General features: G+C 43.9%; 1 protein-coding gene across 1 annotated transcript in view; it reads right to left on the bottom strand.

Moving 5' to 3' along the window:
• Positions 1 to 21405, bottom strand: part of SYDE2 (synapse defective Rho GTPase homolog 2) — a 31949-nt gene extending 10544 nt beyond the window's left edge. The window contains exons 1-4 of the mRNA XM_059821870.1: positions 21297 to 21405; positions 16272 to 17006; positions 5708 to 6807; positions 3178 to 3304 (exon numbers count right to left, since the gene is read on the bottom strand). Coding sequence (XP_059677853.1) covers positions 3178 to 3304; positions 5708 to 6807; positions 16272 to 17006; positions 21297 to 21405 — 2071 coding nt within the window. The remainder of the gene's footprint in view (positions 1 to 3177; positions 3305 to 5707; positions 6808 to 16271; positions 17007 to 21296) is intronic.
• Positions 21406 to 22330: the final 925 nt, after the last annotated feature.

The raw sequence follows: 22330 nt of genomic DNA, 5'->3' as shown, positions 1-22330 counted from the left end.
TAACCCTGAATAACAGGACAGTTTGGGAGCCATGAATGCCCCTTGACCTTTCTAAATCCTTTTGCTATTCACTCAGCTAAATTAGCCCTGTAAGAGGCTGCTGGTTTTTTTTTCCATTAATCTATGCTTCCTGCTGCTGCCAGCCCACTAGCACATTCCCCTTGACACAACCACGCACGGCAAATTTAGACAGCGAGCAGAAATCGCCATCCACTTCATTAATTCCTCATTTTTCTGACCCATTGAACTGTTAACAGTATTGCATGCTTTATGCAGAGATATGAATTCATGTGGATGCGAACAGACGTGAGGCAACAACATGACTACTGGTCAGTTCCGAAAACTGGCTGCACGCTTCAGTTTGAGCCACAAGCACACTCACTTGTAAGCCTGTGCCATCCCAAGAGCATTTCTCAGTCAAGATTTAATCATTAAATGTTCATTCTTTAGTCTTTGGAGAGTTGTCAAAAAAAAAAATAATCTTTTTAATCTTTTGGAAAAGCAGCGCTACTCAAATTTCAAAAAGGACAGAAGGCAGCACTTATCTTCAAATGAGCCAAGATTTATGCTGAGGATTCATATTTTATGGAACACATGTTTTGGCTTATAAAAAGTATTACTCATGCATCAACCTCAGCATTGCAAACAGCACTGCAAACACAGCAGTAACACATCAGGGGAAACACTCCGCCTCAACCCAGCTCCCTAAGCATATGTGAGAGGTTTTGCAGGCACTTTTATTCCTAGTACTAAGCCAGGTGGGTACCTCAGGTGTGTCAGCAAAAATTGCAGGTTCTCCTTTCAGTCCAGACCACGCTGTTTACAATTAATTAGAGAGCGGGCTGCAGTTCAGCCAGTGACAGTTATGGATGCAAACACCCCTTCCCTCTCCGCTCCCCCCACCTCAGGCAGGACCCCTGCACTCAGTCCTTTCAATGCAACTTTAGCACAGGCACTCCAGGCAATCACACAGCACAGCTGCCAGGGTGCCAGGGGAAAGACTTTTTTTTTTTTAATGTAATTTTGTAAAACTACTTTTTCCTTGTAAAGAAAGAAGCATGTAAGTAAACTCTTGCAATATAACATATACAAAAGCATACCAAGTAGTCTTTCCGTAAGACAGACACCAAGGCTGTAGTCTTTTCACTCTTAGAATGCAAATTCTGGATGAAAAAATTATTCTTCAGTAGTACTAATCAAAAAAGGCTCAAGAGTCCAGCAGGACCCGCACAGTCACCAAAAGTTCACCATCACCAATGAGGCTTGCAGCAATGTATATTGAAAAATTGTAGTACACTTTTCTATTTAACCACCGCATAAACTCGTGATGGAAAGATCAGTCAGACTGTGCCGCTGTCCTTCCAGGGCTTTGCATCAGTACTGAGCTCTCCTGCAGTTCAGACTTCCACTGCAGCCAGTTCTCGCTGGTTCTGACTGTACAATGTACTCAGGAAAACCAAAATGCTTATGAAATGTTACAGGTTCTTTTGTATATGGACAAGACTTAAGTTCCTATAGCCTTTCCCATGATGCTCCTGAACTGTTACTGCAAATACTATTTTATTGTAATGATTACTTGTAGCGTGGGAGTGCAATGCCACTTTTATTATTCCAAAATAAAAATACAAAGTTTTCCATTAGCCAAAAGTTTACATTAACCAAATAGCAGTTTGCCATTTGTCTGCTTACAAGCCAATATCAGACAGTTTCTGCTGTTTGGCAGAAAGCAACAGAGGGGGGTTTTCCCCCTTCTGAGTTGATTTACAGAATCGGGAAGAAAACAGGACTTCAATAATTTCATGAAACAATCTGATCTTAGAAATTATTAGAAATTATCACCACTTTTTCTCATTCATGTATTTGTAAAGAGAAGAAAATTATCCAGTTCAAAAGATCTTTTATACTATTTACTTTTACTGTACACCTCCTCTTTATAAAGGGTGTATCCCATCAGAGTGAAACATAAGCACACGTTTCTGCTGCTGGGAACGCTGGTACTTGTGAGCAACACTGAACCCAACAGAGAAACCAGACAAGGCAAGTAAGCTAAACCGACCAGCTGGACATTCTGAACCAAAAGGTTTATTTAACCCAATAAACGTCACCGAGTAATATCTTCTGATACCACTTTGTATAATTATAAAGTGTAATGAACAAAATTCATTCCCAATACACTGAAATGAAATAAAACACCAAACAGGGTAGAACTGTCCCCTGCAGCTGGATGTTGGATGTCACAGAGAAGGCTTTGGCACAGAAAATTTATACCCTCACCACTGTTGTTGCATTTTCCATCCCTGGACATGTAGGAAATGGATGCTCCTGCCTAATTTCCTGGAGCAATTGTTTACTCAGTGATGCCTGAAATTACATCAACTTTGGTTTACATAACAAGTATCAATAGTTACAAAACTGTTCCACTGTTAAGCGAACAAAAAAACCCTCAACAACTTGCTTCAGCTGTGCAGTGCAACTCCTGCGTAAACCCTCATGTAAAGAGCTGGTGCAGATGCAGACAGGCTTCCTAAGACCTCCCGGTCCTGTACTCCCAGTCCTTCTCACCTTTGCCAGGAGCTTGCTGCGTGACAGCAAGTAAAGGGCCAACTCCAGTGAGCATGAAAACCTGCTATTTAATTATGTTTTCAAAGAAGCAGATGATCAAATGTAGGCACTTTCCTGCAGCTCTAACTAGCCTGCACAAGATAATGGGAAATCTGTTTCCAAAAATCCTGCCATCTCCAACATAGAGGGAAGACAATGGGTCAATCCGAGATGGCCCCCGGATCACATGCTGCAGAGCAACCAGCACAGTCCACATCTCGGATCACAACCAGGTTTTTCAAGATCCGCTCCAACGCAAACCAACAGCAGAGGTTTAACCTGCACCGGGGACCTCGGCTCCTTTCGGACTTCCACATCCCTCTGTAACTGGTAAAGCAGTTACTGAAAGCAGCTCCTTCCATACCCTCCTCCCTCCAAATCACTGCTGCTTCACATTTACGCATCCCCAAGGTTACTGCACTCATTCTCACCTAACCTTTAGCAACACAAAGCAGCAGTTAACAGCTTGTTAAATGACAACAGAAAACTAGTTCAGAGTGCAATTTCACCTTTTAAAAGGTATGTTATGAACATGGCACAATTCCATATCAAAAGAAAAGCAAGTAAATGTATTACCTGTTATGACATTAATATCTGGGTACTGGCTTTCACAGAGAGTAACAGCTTCACTGTCCCTCTCAAACGCCTCTCGAAGCTCTTTCTTAACCGCTGCTGAGCCACATAACCGATACAGGCCTACCACCTAGGAGCAAAAACAATGGCCTCACATCAGTTATTTTCCTGCAGAGGGGACTGATGATTGACATTATGCTTTCTCTCCCCCAGGAAGTGCGACAAACATGTGAAAGCAATTGTTTGGAAATAAACTTTAAGAAAACTCAAACAGCACAAACTGTTAACATCAAATGATAACATATGTTATCAAACATTACACAAGAGAGACAGTTGTGACTGTTAAGCAGTAAGTGAATAACTAATGTTTTCCGTAACAGTGAACACTGAGCAGTATTTTATTGACAGAACATGACTTTTAAATGGGAATAATTTAGTGCTTCACTTTTATGCAAACTTAGGAAACAAAGAAACACAGAATAAGCTAGATAATAAACAAAATTTAAATTATGTTTGATACTGGGGTTTCAAAAGAATTATGAATACTCCATTATGGCATCTGTAAGACGCTGCTTTAAAGACCACAAGCTGCTGACTTGCATGTGTTTCAAATTATATTAAAAGTTTTATGCAAAGCAGGGGTTATTTAACATGCTCAAGGTGATAAAAATGAAACCCACACCACACTTGGACTGAATTACTAATTCAATCATGTGCTTTCCTGCACTCAAGTTTCACATTTTATCATTATTTACTTCTCATTTTCATTTATACAAAGCATTCCTATGATATTAAGGAACTAAATCTTAAATGTACTAATTTTACTTTATTTTAATGAACTTTATAGGCAGGTATACTGAGCAGTAAATAGCTAGTCCAAAACTACCATGGACTCAGAAGACAAAAAAAAATCCCCAAACCCCCTGACTTAGACCATGCGAACCTAGGTTTGCAAAGAAGAGTGTTTGTCTGGCCATATGGAACTTGTACTCCCTCTTTCCCAAGACTGAATATGATCTAGTATTTTCCTAAGACAATTTCTTTTAAACTCTAAAGTTTTCTAATGCCACGTCTGAAATTCAGGTGGAGATGACACTGTGACAGTAGTCTGCAGACTATAGGAAAGTCAAAAAAGTCAGACAAGCATGAGGTTAAAACAAGAAGTTAACAGTATATTTTGCATTTTTGGTTCTCCCTGTGCAAATACACAAATTGGATTTCATGCTCAAAAGCACCAGGTGCATTCAGACAATTCAGATCCCAATCGCTTCATTGCCAGTGTTGCCTTGATTACCCAGTATCATTTGCATGACTAGGTGCTAATAAGCCCAAAATAAAATGCTGAAACCATGGGACACATACATTGGAAAGAATATAACTTCTCTTTTCCACTGATTTGCATAATGTTAGGAGAAGCAATCACGCAGTTGTTATCAGTAGTGACTTCCAGCAAAGTAATTACATAGGAATACCATTTCTGTCTGTATTTTATGACCTAGGTTATAAACAGCAGAGTTAATCTCCTAACACCCGGAACTAGATCCAACCTGTCAGCAATTTAAAATAGTAACAGTGGTAGGTGTGATTACTTCTCAGTTTCACCTGAGCACAAACAGGTGTAAAAGAAACTGAGGGCTCACACATGCTGCAGAACAGCATGCAAGAGTCCTCCCAGCAGTTTCAAATTAATTGCCAAGGGGGACATCCGTCCTTAGGGCTGTGCATTTCCTTCCTAACAGACTTCTTGCCTAGCGTCTGCAACCAGGGATTCGCTTCCATACCTTGTTTCTCATACATGTTTGTCCATTAGGTTACACCAACCAATAAACTGTACCAGGATGAAGGGGAGACACTGAGCACTGCTGCCTTACAGCATTCATCTCCTGTCATCAGTTTGAAAACAATCTGAAGAAAGGCAAGGAGCAGTGGTGTGAGGAAACAACTAATTCAGCTCCTCACGGTCTCCTCCTTAGCTTAATGCTATGCACAAAGTGATGGCAGAGACGAGTCTTCAGCATGTTGGCTTGAGACCGCACACATGTAAGTGAAGTTTTGTCAAAAGACCTCCTTATCGCTTTGTGTCACTGCACACGACACCGCGGTTTCAGGTAGGAGGGAACATTATACTCATTTTTGCATTTAGGTACAGTATGTCCTTAGGGAGCGATCTGTGTCTCAGGAATCAGGCACTTTCAAGTTCTCATCTCAGCTCTGCTTTTTGCATGTGACTACATGCTGGGGGCTGCAGGTTCATTTAACCATCCCTAGTCCTAAAGCACTACCGTGAGCATCTCCTGTGAGCAAGTGTACACCTCTTCTACAAAGGCCAAGTTGGAAGCATTGATTTCACACAGTCCTATTATTCTTCCCACATTACAATGACTAGTGTTCACCAAACAATGGGAGCAGCAAAGCAAAAAAAAAAGTGACAAGGTGTTTTAATTTCCACTTTCCCACTCACCGCTCACACTCTGCAAAAACAGCTATCCCAACAGAGAAATATTAACAACACAGATTAAAATATGCACAGTACCTGACAGCCTCTCTTTTCAATCTCCAGAATGCACTTCTGCATCAAAAGTGGCACCATCAAGCCCGTGTTTTCCTTCTCTACAACCTTTCGAACATCCACCCCGAACATCACAGGCTCCCGATCTGCATCGAGACCATCAAGAGAGTTCTCCCACTGCTCCATGAGCGACAGCTTGACGTAAATAAGCCCCCTTGGTTCCAGTTTGACAGCCAGCTGATGTGTCTTTGTCACTCGGAAGAGAGTGGGAAGAGCCACGGTTCCATGGCAACACACCCGATTTTTCCGTGGGGTGGGTTCCCAGCTGAACACCACCAGCTTTAAGTGCTGAGCATTTTCAATTTCTATGTTGAACGTGTGGTCCATATCTAGAAATGTTGTCCTACACGTAAGCAGGGCTGTTCTTGCTTTGTTTACTGAGTCAACCTGTATTGCACAAAAGACATCTTTTGAGTCTATTCTTGGTGGTTTTAAGTCTTCAGCACCATAAAAGTGAATGCTCATGAGTCCAGAGATGTACTGAGAGCACTTGGGTTGATCAGAAAAGTTATAGTGTCTGAAAGCATCGATATCTATTTCAGTTTTACCACTGTTACTTGGAAGGCTCTCCTTTCCTTTCCCACACTTGCTTTCATGCCCATGTTTACCTGATTTTGTTATAAGTTCAGGAGAGTCGCCATCACTGAGGTAACCACCTTTGTTGAAGGATTTGGAGCTCCTCGAGCTTTTCTTTTTGTAGGTGTGTTGCAACAACACGCTGCTGTCGAGATGGTAACGACTTATCACATTCCTGCTGGCAGCTGTGGTTGAGTTTCCAGAAGATGGCAAAGACACTGTATGGCTTGTATCCCGGCAGCTACTTTTCAGCAGGGAAGGAGGGTTATCTGAACTAGTATGGCTTAAAGTTCCCTTGACACTCAGTTTCCTGCTCAGCTCTGGCAGCTTTTTCATTTTCATGGAAAGCTTCCTCACAGTCCTGGGAGATTTAATTCTATCAGGGAAAGGCCAGTTGATCGATCCACTTTTCTTCAGAGGACTGGGACTCGGAGGAGAAACCTCTGTTGAGGGTATATCAGCCTTGTGTGCAAGTACAACTCCAGACCCTTTAGGAGAAAACAGAAGGAATAATCATTTTCAAACCGCTCAGTAACTGCAGTTCGCAGCAATGAAAAAATAAATCTTGAACTAGGGGAAAACATGTTGATTTGTCCTAACTTGATAAACGCCAATTCATTCAGACAATCATCATTCATTCATCAGTCAGATGTTCACGAGCATTCAGAAAGCTGTGCTTTGCTGACTTGTTCAGCCAAATTTGGCAGTTCATAGTCAAAGCCAGATTTGTTCTGCTTTATGGAGACAAAAGGGCCAGAAACTACATATAAACAAATGAGCTATCTCACCCGCTGCATTCAGCTTGATCCATTTGTGCTGTATCCCCCCTACAAGCAGACATGGCTGCATTCCTGGGGCACAGGTGCAACAAAACGAGTCTTGAATGGGAAAACACTGGAATATGGCAAATGCACCCTTCTCTACAAAGCAGTTAGCTACGTAGCCAACACATCAGTGTTGCCCACTCCTCTTAGGTCTAGAAGAAGGACGCTCATTTCTAGTGAAGAATATGGCTAGACTCTTGTGCATGTCCCTTTATTACCCCAAAGAGCCCTAAATCCCTCCTGTCTAGATGCAGGCAGTGCCTCACACCTTTTCTTCCATTTCTCTCAGCTCCTCCTTTCCACCACAGGATGGAGGAGGAGGAACGCAAGGATTTATTCCTTCCAAAAGCTGCATCCTACACTGCCTCATTCCTGCCAGCAACTTTCCATCTTTCCTGGCACAACCATTCCATGACAGGGCTTAAAGTTATATGGTTCCCAAGTGATGTCCTCATGGGAAATCACCCAGCTTTCACGGTACCAAAAAAAAAAACAACCCAAAAAATATCCTAACAGCAGGCACTGATGCTGAAAAGGGAAAAAGAAAAAAAAGACTTCCTCAATTTAGCAGTAAAAGACAAGTAATTCAGGAACACGATCAGACATAAGCCAGTATTGCACACAGTCAGGAACCTGCAGTTCACCTCATGGTCCAATACTCGAGGAAATCCAAACACCAAGTTACAGCTCAAGCTTTCCTCACTTTCACCAGCATGAGGCAGTAATGACTGTAGGAAAGGCAATGAATTTACACGAGTTAATGAAGCATGTAAGAGGGGAACTGAAGCCAGAACAATAGATATTAATAAAATCACAGGAGTACTTTCACTTACAGTCACTCTTCTATCCCTTCAGAAACCAATAGTAGTTCTTGCTAGCAATAACCACCCCATTTACTCATCACTTTGCAAATTTTAGCAGCTCCCAACAGGACTCGTGCAGCCTTGCCTGTGCAGGCTAGGGTACTACGGAGCCCCTAAGCACACTAACCTCGTGTGGCGCAATTAGCCTGAGCAGCTCACAGAGACTCAAACACCTATATCCACCTGACATCCCCCATTGCTAGCCAGGAAAAGGCAGAGTCTATTTACAGCATATAAAAAGAAAAAAAGAAGTGTTGTTTTCACGAGATACTCAGCAAATCATACTTTACAGAGGTTTCTCTTACAGATTTCTCAAAGGCTTACTGCTTTAATTCTAAACTAATCACTTCAAGTCCAAATCACCATACAGCTAGTGATTTTTGTAAGTCTCTTATTCATCCAAATTAATTTTCACCATTTAACTATAACTTACTTTTTATACTTCACTGAGCTTAAACAGTTAAATCAGGCTATCTGGTCTTTGACCAAAGTGATTTGTTGTGGTTTTGGTTTTTCCCCCAAAAAAACCTTACAAAGGCTAGTTCTACTCCCAACAGAAGTTTGGCTTTAATAACTTGTGCAAATAGTTGCTTAAAAGAGTATCTTTATAGAAGAAAATTTCAGTTATGAAGAATAACACATAGAATCTGTTTTCCAGAGCAACAGAGGAAAATTCATTTAGCCCTGCATCTCATGGAAGTAGTTCCCTCGCAGAGGAAGAGCTATTTCTAGCACGCCTGCTGTGCTTTTCTGGCAAGCAGCTAGTTAGAAATGTGGTGTTTGATAAAGGCTGACAAAGCCTTCCCTTGTACTGCAAATCACAGCACAGTCCCACTGGCGGGCTGGCCTGGAGCGCTCTATAGCAATCAGTGCCATACTTCAGCCCGCTAACATTAATCTTCCTTTTCTGTCAAAAGTCTCTGGAGCAGGCCAGCAAATTAAACTTCCCCCCAGCTCATTAAAACTGAAGAGTCAATCTAACACTCTGACTTTTATGCGTCCAACTTTTGCTGCGTTCAGCACCAAACAGTTAAAAAGAAATACGAGGCTGGAAGAAACTTAACAGTGGAGTATTATGCAGGATGGTATTCCCATCAGCATTGAGCCACATGTTGTTCCACTAAAGCCAGCAATGTGCTGAGGTATGCATGCAATTTTAAAGAGTGTACACGAGACAGCTCTGAACAAGCTGCAAAAGGAGCTGTAGCGCAGTCCGGTAACACTTCACTTCCCAGCCTACCCATCTGATACAGCTTTCTTACGAGGGTTCCAGAGGAACTGAGCTGCATCTCATCCTTTTACCAAGTTACACAGCTGCGCTGCAAACAGGCTCCTGACTGTCCCTGTCCCCGCTCACTCTGCCACCATACATCCCATCTTACCAGTTAAACTTTAAAAATATCCTTATGGAAGGATGGTAGGAGGAGATGAAACCTAAGAGGCACCTGTTGCATAAATGACTACCAAGGCAGCAAGGGGATGGTCAATTTGATGTGACGCAGCTAACTGTACAAATGCGTGTATATATATATATAATTTATTTTTTACAGCGAGAACAATCAATCACTGGAACAACCTCCCCAGGGACATGGTAGAGTCCCCATCACCAGGGGTTTTCAAGATGGAACTGGACAGAGTGCTAGGTAATCTCATCTGGGCTCCCTTTCCCACCAAAGGGTGGACCAGATTATCTTTCCAGGTCCTTTCCAACCTGGGCTGTTCTACGATATACTTATGCTCTCCAGAAGCTTTAGTAGTATGAGTAAGACAGAAGAGAAAAAAAAAAAGCTTTTGAAGGACAACACACTCCAAGTCAAAGTGACTTGACATCGGAAGTGACTGCTTTCATCAGCTATTTGTTCAGCTTGACTAGTAAAGCCACCCTTTACTTTGCTCAGCGATACAGCTACGTGAAAGGATAAAGCCTTTTTGTGACCAAAGAGACACAACTGGAGAAAGATGAACAGCTGAAAGATGAACAGCCCACAGGAATACAGTGCTCCACAAACCCAGACACACACCCAACACCCCACCTGGCCAGCTGTCCATGGGGCAATCACTACTGTGCCCTGGGCTGAGCAGGGGAGCACTGACAGACCATGCCCCTACACAACGCTGCCCCGGGGCAAGAGAGGACACAAACTATCTTAAGCACTTACAACAGAGCCCCTGCCAGATATAGGCAATGATTTAGCACAGTAAAAATGCTTGTCTGACCCTGCTTAACACTGTTTACATGTGCTTGGGCACATATATCTCTGTCATACCAACTGCCAGCAGCACATGCTGTTTTACAGGCATATTTGATTACTCTCTTCTGTACGTAACATTCCTCATTGCTTAAGGCAGGCTTTCTGAGTTATTTTAAAGTTCATCAGAAAACCTGTAATGTATTTTTGGGACAATGAGTTGAGGTGAATGAGCAAGTCAGAAAACTACCAGTTCCTTATTACAGCAAGCTATTGAAATATCAAATGGCCACTATCATAGCTAATGGAAATGCTGAATTCCAACCAAATTAAAGCTGATAGGTAATTTAATTTTTCCTACCATTCTCCCAACATACTTAATAATTACACTACATCTAACATTGAAAGCATCTCTCTAGAATAATGACATTAGTGTTGAAGCTCTAAGCCATTTCATTTTAAAAAGACAAAAAAAAAAATAAAGCTTATACTGAGGAGTTATAACTTTCAAAACCAAAGTCTCCCTTCCGCCTAGATTCTTCATTCTTTTCATTTTATTATTTTTAAATCAACCCAATGACTTACTGGGAAAATGTATTAAAAATGAAAAAGCAGCAAGTCAAAACAGAAAAGCTCAAATATCTCAAGATTGTTCTTCTAGCAAACGATGGGTGAGTGAAAGAGGGCTATTGTTTTTCTGTGCTAGATGCCGCAAGAAATTCTGATCTGGATCCTCAGCTGCCAGAAACGGGACAGCTCTACCGAGGTCAGAGGCCATGAACTTACTCAGGTGCAGGCCCATTACACTTTTTCATCCTCAGATAGTTCCAGACTTGTTCTCATAGAAAACTTCAGAGTAGAACTGCAAATGCCAATAAAAGAAGAATGCATGCTATATCAGATTCAAGCAACTTCAATTAAAATATAAGGAAAGCATCACTTCTATCCAAATCAGCAACTGGGAAAAAATCCTTAAAAAAATTAAAAAGAATAGAATGGATATTGGAATGGGATAGAATGGAATTATTTCTGTGTAACATCTTAATTATCTAAATAAATGGAAGAATGTCCTCTTAACCTGTAAAAAAAAAAAAAGTCTTTTTTACCCCTATAAAAATTACTATTTTGACTAACGCAGCCTCGGAGTTCCATCCCACATAATGCTTCAGAGTCAAGGAATGGAGGAATTATTAACAGGGTAAAAAAACCTCTAATAACTCTGTAACAGCAGTTCTCTTCAAATACTATACATACTGACATTAACTAAGCTGTGACAAACCCATCAACCCAGGGATCACTTTTACGGGAGCGAAAGATACAAAACAAATTGCTTTAAATAGTCCATTAATTAAAAAGGGAAGTGATTACAGAGTAACCTCCCAAGGATCACGCACACTGAGAGGTGAAGGGGCTGACCGCTGCCTGCTCTTCATCATGGTGGCGATCCTCAGAGCATCCTTGGCAGCAGTACCTCATTAGAAAGAGGAACAAGCATGTGTAACAGCATTTTAGATATCTGACCAGACTTAAAGAGTTTGGTATCTACAAACAAGCATGAGTTTGTTGCAGATATTTTAAACATTAATGATTCTGCGATGCAGGTAAACCACAGTTGGCTCTATTCAGATGCTGGCATCACACCAAGACGCAAGCAGCAGCACTGTGGCTGATGCCAAGCACTGCCCGTTTGGGCTGCTCCCACGAAGATTTCCTCCCCTCACTGTGTCTTTCAAAGCATGAAAAGCAGCTTTGCCCCTATTTCCCCAGTCAGAGGATATAAACCGTTACTTGGTACAAATCAGAAACTGAAAAAGGCAATAGCTATTTTAAATTAACTGCTTCCACTCCACAGCTGCTACACCCTTTTGCCTCTTTCACCAACAGGTCTTTGTGGCATTTTCACCCCGTGAATCAAAGACACATGCATGAATAAGCCGTCGACCTTCAAAAGCATGTGCACAAAAGCCCACCAACAAACTGGCTTCAGCTCTGCAGGGGAAAAAGAGAGCAGAGGGACCTTTCTACCGCATACCAAACCGTTTTGGTATCTCAAACATTGCGCAAGTATTTCACATGAATGCTTTTCTGTCCCATGAAACCAAAGCTCCTTGCACTTGGAAAACAGTTAAATCACAAAGCATCTTTCATCTGGAAAAAAAAAAATTAAGCAACTAGTATTTGCAACATACGGAAGGAAATTGGTAGATAGGATTTGCTGCCCAGTATACTCTATGTATATTGCTGGAAGCTTATTTGCAACATCTAAGCATGCAAAATCTTGGCCTGCATTGGCCCCAAAAGACGTATGTGGAAACCAGGATATCGGTCACGGTCTAAGTGGAGAAAGAGCACTGTAGTTTTAATGTGATTTAAGCCAAGCTCCAGTATTGGGAGCACGTATTGGGGTTAAGTGGCAATATGATATCAACCTTCACTTCCTACAACATTGGAAACAAATCTGTTTACAGTGATTCCTACCAGGATTTTCCATCCAGACAGCTAACACACGTACATTTTCAGTAGCAAAAGAAGTCCTACCAGGATGTATCTGAGATACAGACACATGTGAGATGATTCCACGGATTAGGTGGACACTAATCCCAACAGTAATCCTCCCCAAAAGCAAAAATATTAAAAATTCTTCAGAAGGCACTATTCAGAGCTCCACGACGTAAATCTACCACAGGAGCTGACATTATAAAGGAGCGTTTTTCTTCAACATTTTGCAGGTGATACACACATCTATAAAAACATACGGTTAGAGTTCAATCCTAAACACTTGTAAATAATATTTACTTTAACATTTTATATATGCAAAAAAACATATATATAATTTTTCATATTGCATTTATAACAAAAATATTCCTATTTTCCAACCATAACCAATTTGCTTGTGCAAGGAGACATCAAATTAAAAACAGCCTCCAGGGTCCTTTCCATTTAAACTCTTCTCCCACAGACCTAAGAGCATGAGCTGGCGCTATGTTTCTGCATTACTAACTCGGAACCAAGTTATCTTCTTATTCTTACCTTTTGTGTACTTGTTATAAAAAAAATACATTAATTATTTTCCCAAACTCTGCTATAGGGGCGCCTTATTTTTAATCAGTTTCTTTTTAAAAGCCAGCATGGCTAGAATTATTCACTAAGGAATTACCTGACAAATCCTATTAACATAAATAGCATTTACTGTAGAAAGTAACCAGACTAACACCAGGAACTAATGGTGTCAATTAAGACTATGGGGCAAATTAGCACCTCTACAACTACGATCTATTTTACTGATAACATTTACAGGAAATATTTATTTGCTGCTGTGTTTGGAAAGACCCCCAATAACTGAATGCTATCATTTATTTTTTCATAATCTTCTAATAAAGACTCTCTCAAAAAAAATAACCAAAAAAAAAATTCATGACTATTTTCTCTCTACAAAGTTGGAAATCCAAATAAGGCAGCAATGTTTAAAGTTTTAAAGGTAAAATTTATTCCATTATCTAAAGAAAACAGCAAATGACAAAATGAACAACTATATTTTGTTGGCTTTTATAGTACCCGACTTTTTTCTGCCTATGCTTCTCAAAAATCTAATACTTTAGCCTCTAATGCTAACCGATATTGACATATATGAAATCACATCAATAAGAAAGGTAAGCAGACTTTTCCCCAAAGCAGTAATTGCTTATTTGTCAGGAGTTACTGCTTAATGTACCCAGCTCTCTAAGAATATAGACATCTGTTTCATAGCAGTTGTATAATTCAAACAAAGTCCTAACACAAATAAAGTTAAATTGGCCATGTTGCCCTTCATGCAGTAATTTTGTATGGATGAGCTGTCATTTTAAATTTGACTGAAAATAACTGTAGACACCTTAACTGGATTAAAAAGAACTAAGCCACTTCTCCATAGTAAAGCCAATTACTGAGCAGCAGGGATTCACTTCATCATCAATTAATCTATTCAATGTGATCACTATTCAATACATGCAAAAGAAGAAGTACATTTGAAATACCTTAATTAACTCAATGCGTAACAAACCAATCAGGGGAAATTCATAACACTTTTTGCTTGGTTTCATGAGGCACTTTAAATGGGCAATTTTCCTTTCAGAAATAAATGTTTCTTCAGTATGAAAACAATTTTGACTTTTTTCTTCTTACATAAAAGGATTTTTTTTTTAAAAAAGAAATGTCACCTATATATTGAGAGATTAACTGCCTAAATGGGGGTCAAACAGTTTGCAGGGGACACACATGGCTTTCCTAAATAACCATGCTTACTGACCTCTCCAAAGCACCTAGAGCTCCAATAATGACAAAAATCTACGGAAGAACATTATATTTCGTCTAAGTATTTAATGCAGCTATAAAGTGAGCTATTTCTAAATAAATGCCCAATAACTTTAACACACTTTGCAACTAAAAATACACTTGTATCGGCAGCATTTCCACTAAAAGAACAAAATGTCAGCTCCCAGAAGAGAAGACCGAGTGTTTTTTTCTTCCGCTGTTTACAGCAGTTGCTTTGGTGCCTCTGAAAACAAGCCCCGTTCCCAGAAGCAATCTCCACACTGGGAATCTGGGCACAGCAGCTCCTGGCACAAAAGGACGCAGGACCAGAAGCCTGCCAGGATGGCAAGGCTGGACGGGGGCAACCCGCATGGGGGGCTGCTCTGGAGGGCAGCACACACCTGGGCTCCAATGCCAGTGTTTCGGGTCCTCTCTGCTGAGCCAGGCAGAAATACAGGCTCTTAAATCTCAGTGCAAATAAAGTATGAACTTCCTCCAAAGAGGGGAACCTGGAATGCCCTGTCTCCCGAACTTTACACGAAGTTTCTAACTCCCAACAGGATACCAGAGTTAAGGTCAAGATAATGTAAGACACTTCAGTAATTAAAAATAATACCTTTTTGGAAAGGGTTTGAGTTTTTTCCTGTTTACTTTTGTTCGGTGTGGGTTTATTTTTGTTTGGGTTTTTTTTTAATAGACTGGGAAAAATCTTTAATAAGATGCTGAATTCACACACTAATGGAATTATGGAAATGAGACTATCAAACAATCAGCCAAAGATAACAAGGAACAAAGAGGCTGGCTTCTGAAAGTGAAAACCACTCCTCTCCAGTCTATTAGATTAGCCTGAGACAGTCAACAAGACAGCAATTACAGAAAGCTACGTGATGAATAGCATTTATATGGTCTTCCAAAAAGTCCTTATTAAAAAGTCCCAGACAGCAAGTTAAAGAAACTTCGGCAGACGTAAAGCAGCTTTGAGGCTGGAATCCAAGGCCAGGGTTAGACACTAGCTAACAAAGCAAACTCAGTGTGTCCTCACATTACCAGGCTTTAGCAAGCTCGCTTTGTAAAACCTTTGTCTTCAGCAAGGTGGAGGCCAAAGAGTACAGAGGTCAGCCACACCTGGACATGCCATGAACAAACTGACTGAGAAACCACTGTGCAGCTCTACATTCAGTAGGTATCAGTCTCACAATTTGAGTCATTTTTTATTAACTTGACATGCATTTCTACCAGAAATTTGCTTGATAAAGGTAAAAGGAGGAGAAAGAGAAAAGAGAGACATAAGAAGGGTTTATTATTCCTCTAAAGAAAAAATAGAGGACATAACACTTCCATGTTATGTCTTATGAGGACTGGCTGAGAGAGCTGGGGTTGTTTAGCCTGGAGAAAAGGAGGCTCAGGGGAGACCTTATCACTCTCTACAACTACCTGAACGGGGGTTGTAGTGAGGTGGGTGCAGTTCTTTTCTCCCAAGTAGCAAGCAAAGTGATAGGACAAACGGGAATGGCCGCAAGTTGAGCCAGGGGAGGTTTAGATTGGATATTAGGAAAAATGTCTTTATCGAAAGGGTTGTCAAGCATTGGAATGGGCTACCCAGGGAAGTGGTTGAGTCACCATCCCTGGAGGTATTTAAAAGACACGTGGATGAGGCGCTTAGGGACATGGTTTAGTGGTGGACTTGGCAGTGCTAGGTTAACAGCTGGACTTGATGATCTTAAAGGTCTTTTCCAGCCTAAATGATTTTGTGATTCCATGATTCTATGTTCCTGAACCCTCTTACCTGTTGAAGGGCACTTAAAGGCAGGATTGTCTTCTACTGCTGGCACGCTGGGAGCCTTGCAGGCAAACCTCTGCCAGTGCTGCTGCACATGCTCCCCAGGATGCACGGTGTCGGTCTGGCTTTCTTCACTGGGCTGAGCCGTCCGACTGTCCCCCGTGCTCTCCATGGAGCGCGGGGGACCCTCGTGGGGACCCATGGCTGTCCCCGAGTCACCCCCAAGGCGGGGTTTGTACCGAACCGCTGGGGAGCCCACAGCAACAGGGCTATTCACAGAAGGGCAGACCCTCAGCAAGTCGGGCTCATCATCTTCAGGGATCGGGTTGTACCATATTTCTCCTTCATCATCTGCATCGTTATCCTCACCGAAGTCCAAAGCAGCGCTCCTCGGCACGGCAGGGCTTCTGGTGCTTGGCAGGGCACCAACAGGAGCGCAGCTTCGTGTGGGGCGCTCCCGCCACACCGGTGACGTGGAGGGAGCCCACGGCACTGCGGGTTCAGGCAGTAGGATGGGAGATTTCGGTACCGGGATGACAGCCCTGTGCGTTTCCTTACAGGTGTTTTCTTCTTCCGGAGGAGGAGGAGGAGGAGGTCGCTGCGTGCTCTGCTGCAGCCAGCTGCGTTTCTTAGAAACAGTAATGCTGTTCCCCTGTGGCCTGCGCTCGGGGACCTCGCTGGCCTGGGGCGACTTGGGGTCCTTCCTGCTTCTCGAAGCTATGTAAACATTTTCTATTAAATCTGTTCCCAGAAAGGCAAAAAAAGAGGGAAAGACAAATGTTTAGAATATCATTTTGCTTTTGACAGATGAACACATATGCTGTCGTATGACATTTGCATTAGACCTCATCCAAAAGGACAAAAGGTAAGTTGATGTGATCATAAAATCAGACTTCAGCCTGTCAAAGCAGAATGCGCACACAATTAATAAAGAGTCAGGCTTGTTTGGCTGTATTTTTAACACCATGTAATTTAGATAAATGGCAGTGAGATAGCTCTGCTGAAAGGTCACGCATACTTACATAGAAATGGCTGCTTGTTTTCTGCCAAGTTCAGGTACAGTTGGTTTGAAAAGTTGCTATGTAGTATTTCCCCAGCTTACTTATGCCAGTGAAGAAATAGCCCCTGCTTTTGGTGTAACGTACAGCTTAAATGGCTACAAAAACCCCACATAGATTCACTTCTAGATTTATATACAAATAAAGGTGAGGGTATCTCTTGCACAAAAACCTCCAGGAAGCACTGTCCTTATCAGCTTTATCTTATAATTAAGACAGAAGCATCCCCTGATTTGTGAGGAATAAACCAAACACACCATCATGAAAGGAAGGAAGGAGGAAGAAGAAACATAAAGAATTTTTTAAATATCTCATTACACAACAAAAATTTCATGCAACACCTAATCAAATTCCACTGACTGCTCCCAAAACTTGACCCAATTTCTTTAAAGCAACGGCCAAACGTTCAACTATGCACTGAAAAAGCCACTTGTGCTTGACCCCCTTGTCAGAGCGGGTCCAAGCAGCCCACTCGAGGCAGTGCCATAGCCCCTGGCAGGTTGCAGGGCATGGCAGCAGCATGTCCTCGGGGAGCTGGGACCACGCAAGGAGCGAGCGCCTCACCCCTGAGCAAGCACCGGCCCCTTCGCTCGGACTGGAAGGAAAGCTGCACAAAACCCAAATTAAAAACAGGGAACGGAGGTCAGATAACCCTCGTGCTCCTCCGCGGAGGCGGACAACCCAGGCAGGGTTTGCTCAGCCACTGAGACTGATCGGGGATAACTGGGTTCTCATAGAACGGACAACTTGTTCTCATGCAAAGCCCTCTGTAATTGGAAATTCCAGATGGGAGCAGCTATTTGACACTGCCTGAACGTTATTCTCAGCAAAAAAATGGATTTACACGGCAATAACAGAGGTTAAAATACAGACAGGACTCAAGGAGCAGCTCTGTAAACCCAGCTGAACTCGCTGTAGACAGGGAGACAGGAAAAAGACTGTCACTTGAACACCCTCCCTTCAACCCTTCTTTAGGTTTGTACATTTATCAAGGATCTCTTCTGTCATTAGATCTGAAACACCACCATTTCATTTGCTGAAAGATTCATCGTCTGGTGATTTTCTTTTTTTAAAACAATGACGTTTGCTTCTTTAGCTAAACCGCAATATGAACACTGTTTGTGATTTGAAGACTTAATTTGGTTCAAAGAATTAACAAATTTAACTGTGCTCATTTTGAAGCCTGTGCACACCTCCATTAAAGTGCTTTGCTACACTGGGGCCTAAGTCAGTCAGTTAACAAATCTGAGGAAAACGTGAAAGCAGGGCTAAGGAGGCAGATCTCTGGCAAAGTTTCCGTGATTTGGCAGCAACCATATTCCTTCCCCCACCCATAGCCTGGAAACGTAAGCGTGCCATTGTAAAGGTTCCCCTTTACACAATTTCACTACTATTTCAAGTCAGAACGAACCAAAAGGATGGGGAACTAATCTGCAGTGGGCGTAGGGCTATGCATTTCCAGTGAGTCAGTTTGGATCAGGGACTTCTTGGGCGGGCAGCCTCCCGCCGGTGACTACTACCTCAAAGCCCTCCACTTCTGCATGGACAGCCCAAGGAGCGGTCCCTGCTCCGGTAACGTCAACAGATGGAGCATCCGAGAGCTGTATTTCCACAAACAAAAATATCTGTTACTTCCTGCTTCCCTGTAGAAATACAGGCCCTTCCACGCTGGTTAAGACAGCCTACAACTCCCAAAACAGCGGGCTCCTAAGAAGTACAGTGTGCCTAAATATGCACCCAGTGACACATCAGGCATCAGCCTCAGGCTGCCCTTCGGTCCCAGCGGCAGCAAACTCAACTTTGTTTTTAACATCCATCTGGGTATCTCAATAACAAACCATCTGCAGAAGCTTACCGCAGAAACATTAATAATTAAAATAAGTAGCTCCAGCGTACTCCAATAACCCTACTGCTTGCAGAGACACGCCGCCTATCACACATATCCAAAACTACCCCTTCTCCGACTCCAAATTGGCCAACGTGCTGCCAGAGGTCATTGATTGTAAACGTTCACTGAATCTCATCCAAATTATACACTTACGTGTAAATCTTCCAACTGCAGTTTTTGCAATTGATAGCAGTATTTGCAAGCACTGCTTCCCCTTTATTCCAACTTGGCCCTGATCCTGAAAGCCCTTATGCCTGCGTTTATTTTAGTAACAAACTGTTTCACATGCAAGTATCTGCACAACCAGTGGTTCAGTACCACAGAGCAAGTTGTTAGCCGTTACAGTAACGAGACAATTTTAAATAAATACAGAGCTTTCAGAGATATACAGGTCAGGCACACACTCTAGTTTCTAGAGCAAACCTTCATTCAGAAGAAAGCCATCAACTCTCAATTAGTACTCTAATATAGTTAATATATTCTAAAAATATGTATTAAACCTCGACACATTAGGCCACCACACAAATACAGAACACCACAATGGTTCCTTCCTTCCCAAACGGCTTCAATACCGTGTCGAACTAAAAAAAAAAAAAAAAAAAAAGTCAGGTATTTCCTTCACCTTCCACTATCAATAAAAAACTTAAAAAAAATCACTATTTAAATTTACAATGTTATCGTAACCACACATGTACACTCAGAAACCAGAGCCTCAATGTTTCAACTCAGCTGAGGTCAAAATTGATATTCTGCCTATTACGTATGCATATAAAATATTTCAATATGATACTGTGCACTGCTTTTCAGATAGTAATGCAGAGGGGAACAGCTTTTTCCAGTCTCTCCACATATGGATCAAAACAATTCATGGTTCTTCTGGTTGTAATAGCAGCTATTTAAACAATTTTTTTTCATTAAGTTTTCTAGTAAAACTAAAGAATATAATAATTCTGTACTTAAATGGAACAACAGCAAGATTAAAAATTGATTTGTGAGCTTTCAAGCGCACCATTTACAAAAAACAAGCAGCAAAGAAAAGCCAAGGAATGACAAACAGTCATACGATAAGAAAACGTGCGGGGATTCACACAAAGCAGCGGTCTAAATTCAAGAACCTCTTATTTTAATGAGGAATTTTTATTGCTGAGAAGAATAACTAGGGATGCGAGGATGTTACCGCTGAGGATTGATTCAAGACCTAAATTTAGATTTGCTGAAGTGCCCGATCTCTGCTCACAACAAATCTGAAGGTTACACAAGATCTGGAAAAGAGACAAAAACTTTTCCAAACACGAGTGAATAGCTTATTTAATTTCACTGCATTCTGGCTGCTCCACTGAAAAGCCCATCAGTTTTAGGGCTCTGGTTTTGTTTACTTACAGTTTATATAAGCTGCCACTGACCAATGAAAATAAAGTTAGCTTTTAAACATGGACGATGGGCTTAAAATACTCCGTAAGGAACAAAGCAGGACCGAGCCCTCTCCCCTGCAGCTGCCGACTCGCCGCAAAGGCCGGAGCGGCCGACGCCGGGATGCGGCAGGGTCTACCCCAACCGCCGCCTTCCGCGGCCGCAGCCTACAGCGCTCTCACCCGCTCCGTCCTGTTGCCATACGTTAAAACGTGAAGCACAAGCCGCAGGCAACAGCCTCGTGGGTCTGCGGAGCGAAGCCAGCTCTTTCAGAGACACGAAAAACTCGTTACTTTCAAAGCGCCATCCCCTGACCCGCGCAGCCTGCTCTCCCACGTCCAGGAGTTCACCTCTGGCAGCGGGACGGCTGCTCCGGCACACGAAAGCCGCTTCGAAAGGCAGACGGAAAAAGCCCGGGCCCGGGCAGAGCCCCAGCGGCCCCGGCGGGAGCCGCACCGGCTCTCCGGGGAGCGGGCACGGCGCATCCCCGGCGCCCACGGGACTCCTCGCCCCCCTCGCCCGGCGGGGACCCGGCCCCCCGCCGCCGTCTCGGCGCTGCCGCCGCCCGCGCCCGGCAGGTGGAAGGGCGGCCGCGGGCGGGCGGGCGGGCAGCCGGAGCCCCTCAGCCGGAGCCCCGCGGCCGAGCCCCGGCCCGTCCCGCCCGCGGGCACTTACCCTGCGGGGCGCAGACCCCGCCGTGGCGGTGCCCGGCGCCCGCCGCCGCCCCTCGCTGGGACCTCCTGCCCCGCAGCTTGGAGAGCGTCCTGCGGAGCGGGTCAGCCATGCCTGGGTGCTGCCTCCCCGCCGCCTTCAGCGGGCGCTGCCCCCCGGCCCGCGGGAGCCGGCGGCCCCCCTGCGCGGCGGCAGCCCTGGGCCGCGCTGCCCCATGGCGGCGTGGCTCCGCGCGCCCGGCCCCGGCTCCGCCGCGCACATACTTGGCATAGCTAAGCGGGGTGAGAGGGCGCCCCGCAGTGCGCATGCCCGCCGCCGGAGCGCCCGCACGGGGGGCGCAGCCCGCCCCCGCCCCGCTTGGGTGGCCGCGCCCGCCGCGCCGCGACGGGGCGCCGGGGACGCCGCCGAGCGCGGCCCGCTGCCGGGGCGAGGGCTGGACCCCCCCCCGGCCCGGCCCGGCCCGGCCCGTGAAGCGGGGCGGCGGTGTCGCCCCCGGCCCGCCTGAGGGCAGCCGGTCCCGCCGGGGCAGGGCGAGGGGGACCGCCTGTGCCTGCCGGAGGTGGCCCAGGCTCCCGCGGCTTCCGCAGGGGTGGCAGTCCGCCTCCCCGGGCCGGGGGCCCGTCCTGCCCGGGCGCAGTAACACCCGGAGCTGCACTCTTGAGACTTTCTCACTACGACTCGGAGTGTCGTCTTCTCCCTCAGCCGTGCGCACAGCATTTCTTGACAAAGACTAGGAGGTTGACAGCATATTTTAAATACTTATTTTTCCTTGATATTTTTCGTTTCAGTGGTTTTTTGGGGTTTTTTTTCCAAAGAAACACATCTGTAGGCTGCGAACTTATTTTTCCCCTCTGGGCTTAGGCCGTGTATGTGGCAGTTCTTGCTTCCTGGCAGGTTTTTAGGCAGTTTCCCTGCAGCCCTGGCAGCGCGGGGAACAGCGGCTCGCTCTCTTGAAAAGCCTTTGCACGCTCCTCAGCAGAGTACTGCCAGCGAAGCGGGGATGAAGTTGGCCTTGGTGTTAGTAGCCTTTAGTCTTC

The sequence above is a fragment of the Gavia stellata genome, chromosome 10 (genome assembly GCF_030936135.1).
Source record: "Gavia stellata isolate bGavSte3 chromosome 10, bGavSte3.hap2, whole genome shotgun sequence".
Taxonomy (NCBI): Eukaryota; Metazoa; Chordata; class Aves; order Gaviiformes; family Gaviidae; genus Gavia; species Gavia stellata.
The sequence above is the reverse complement of the archived record's forward strand: the minus strand, read 5'-3'. Positions and strand labels throughout refer to the sequence as shown.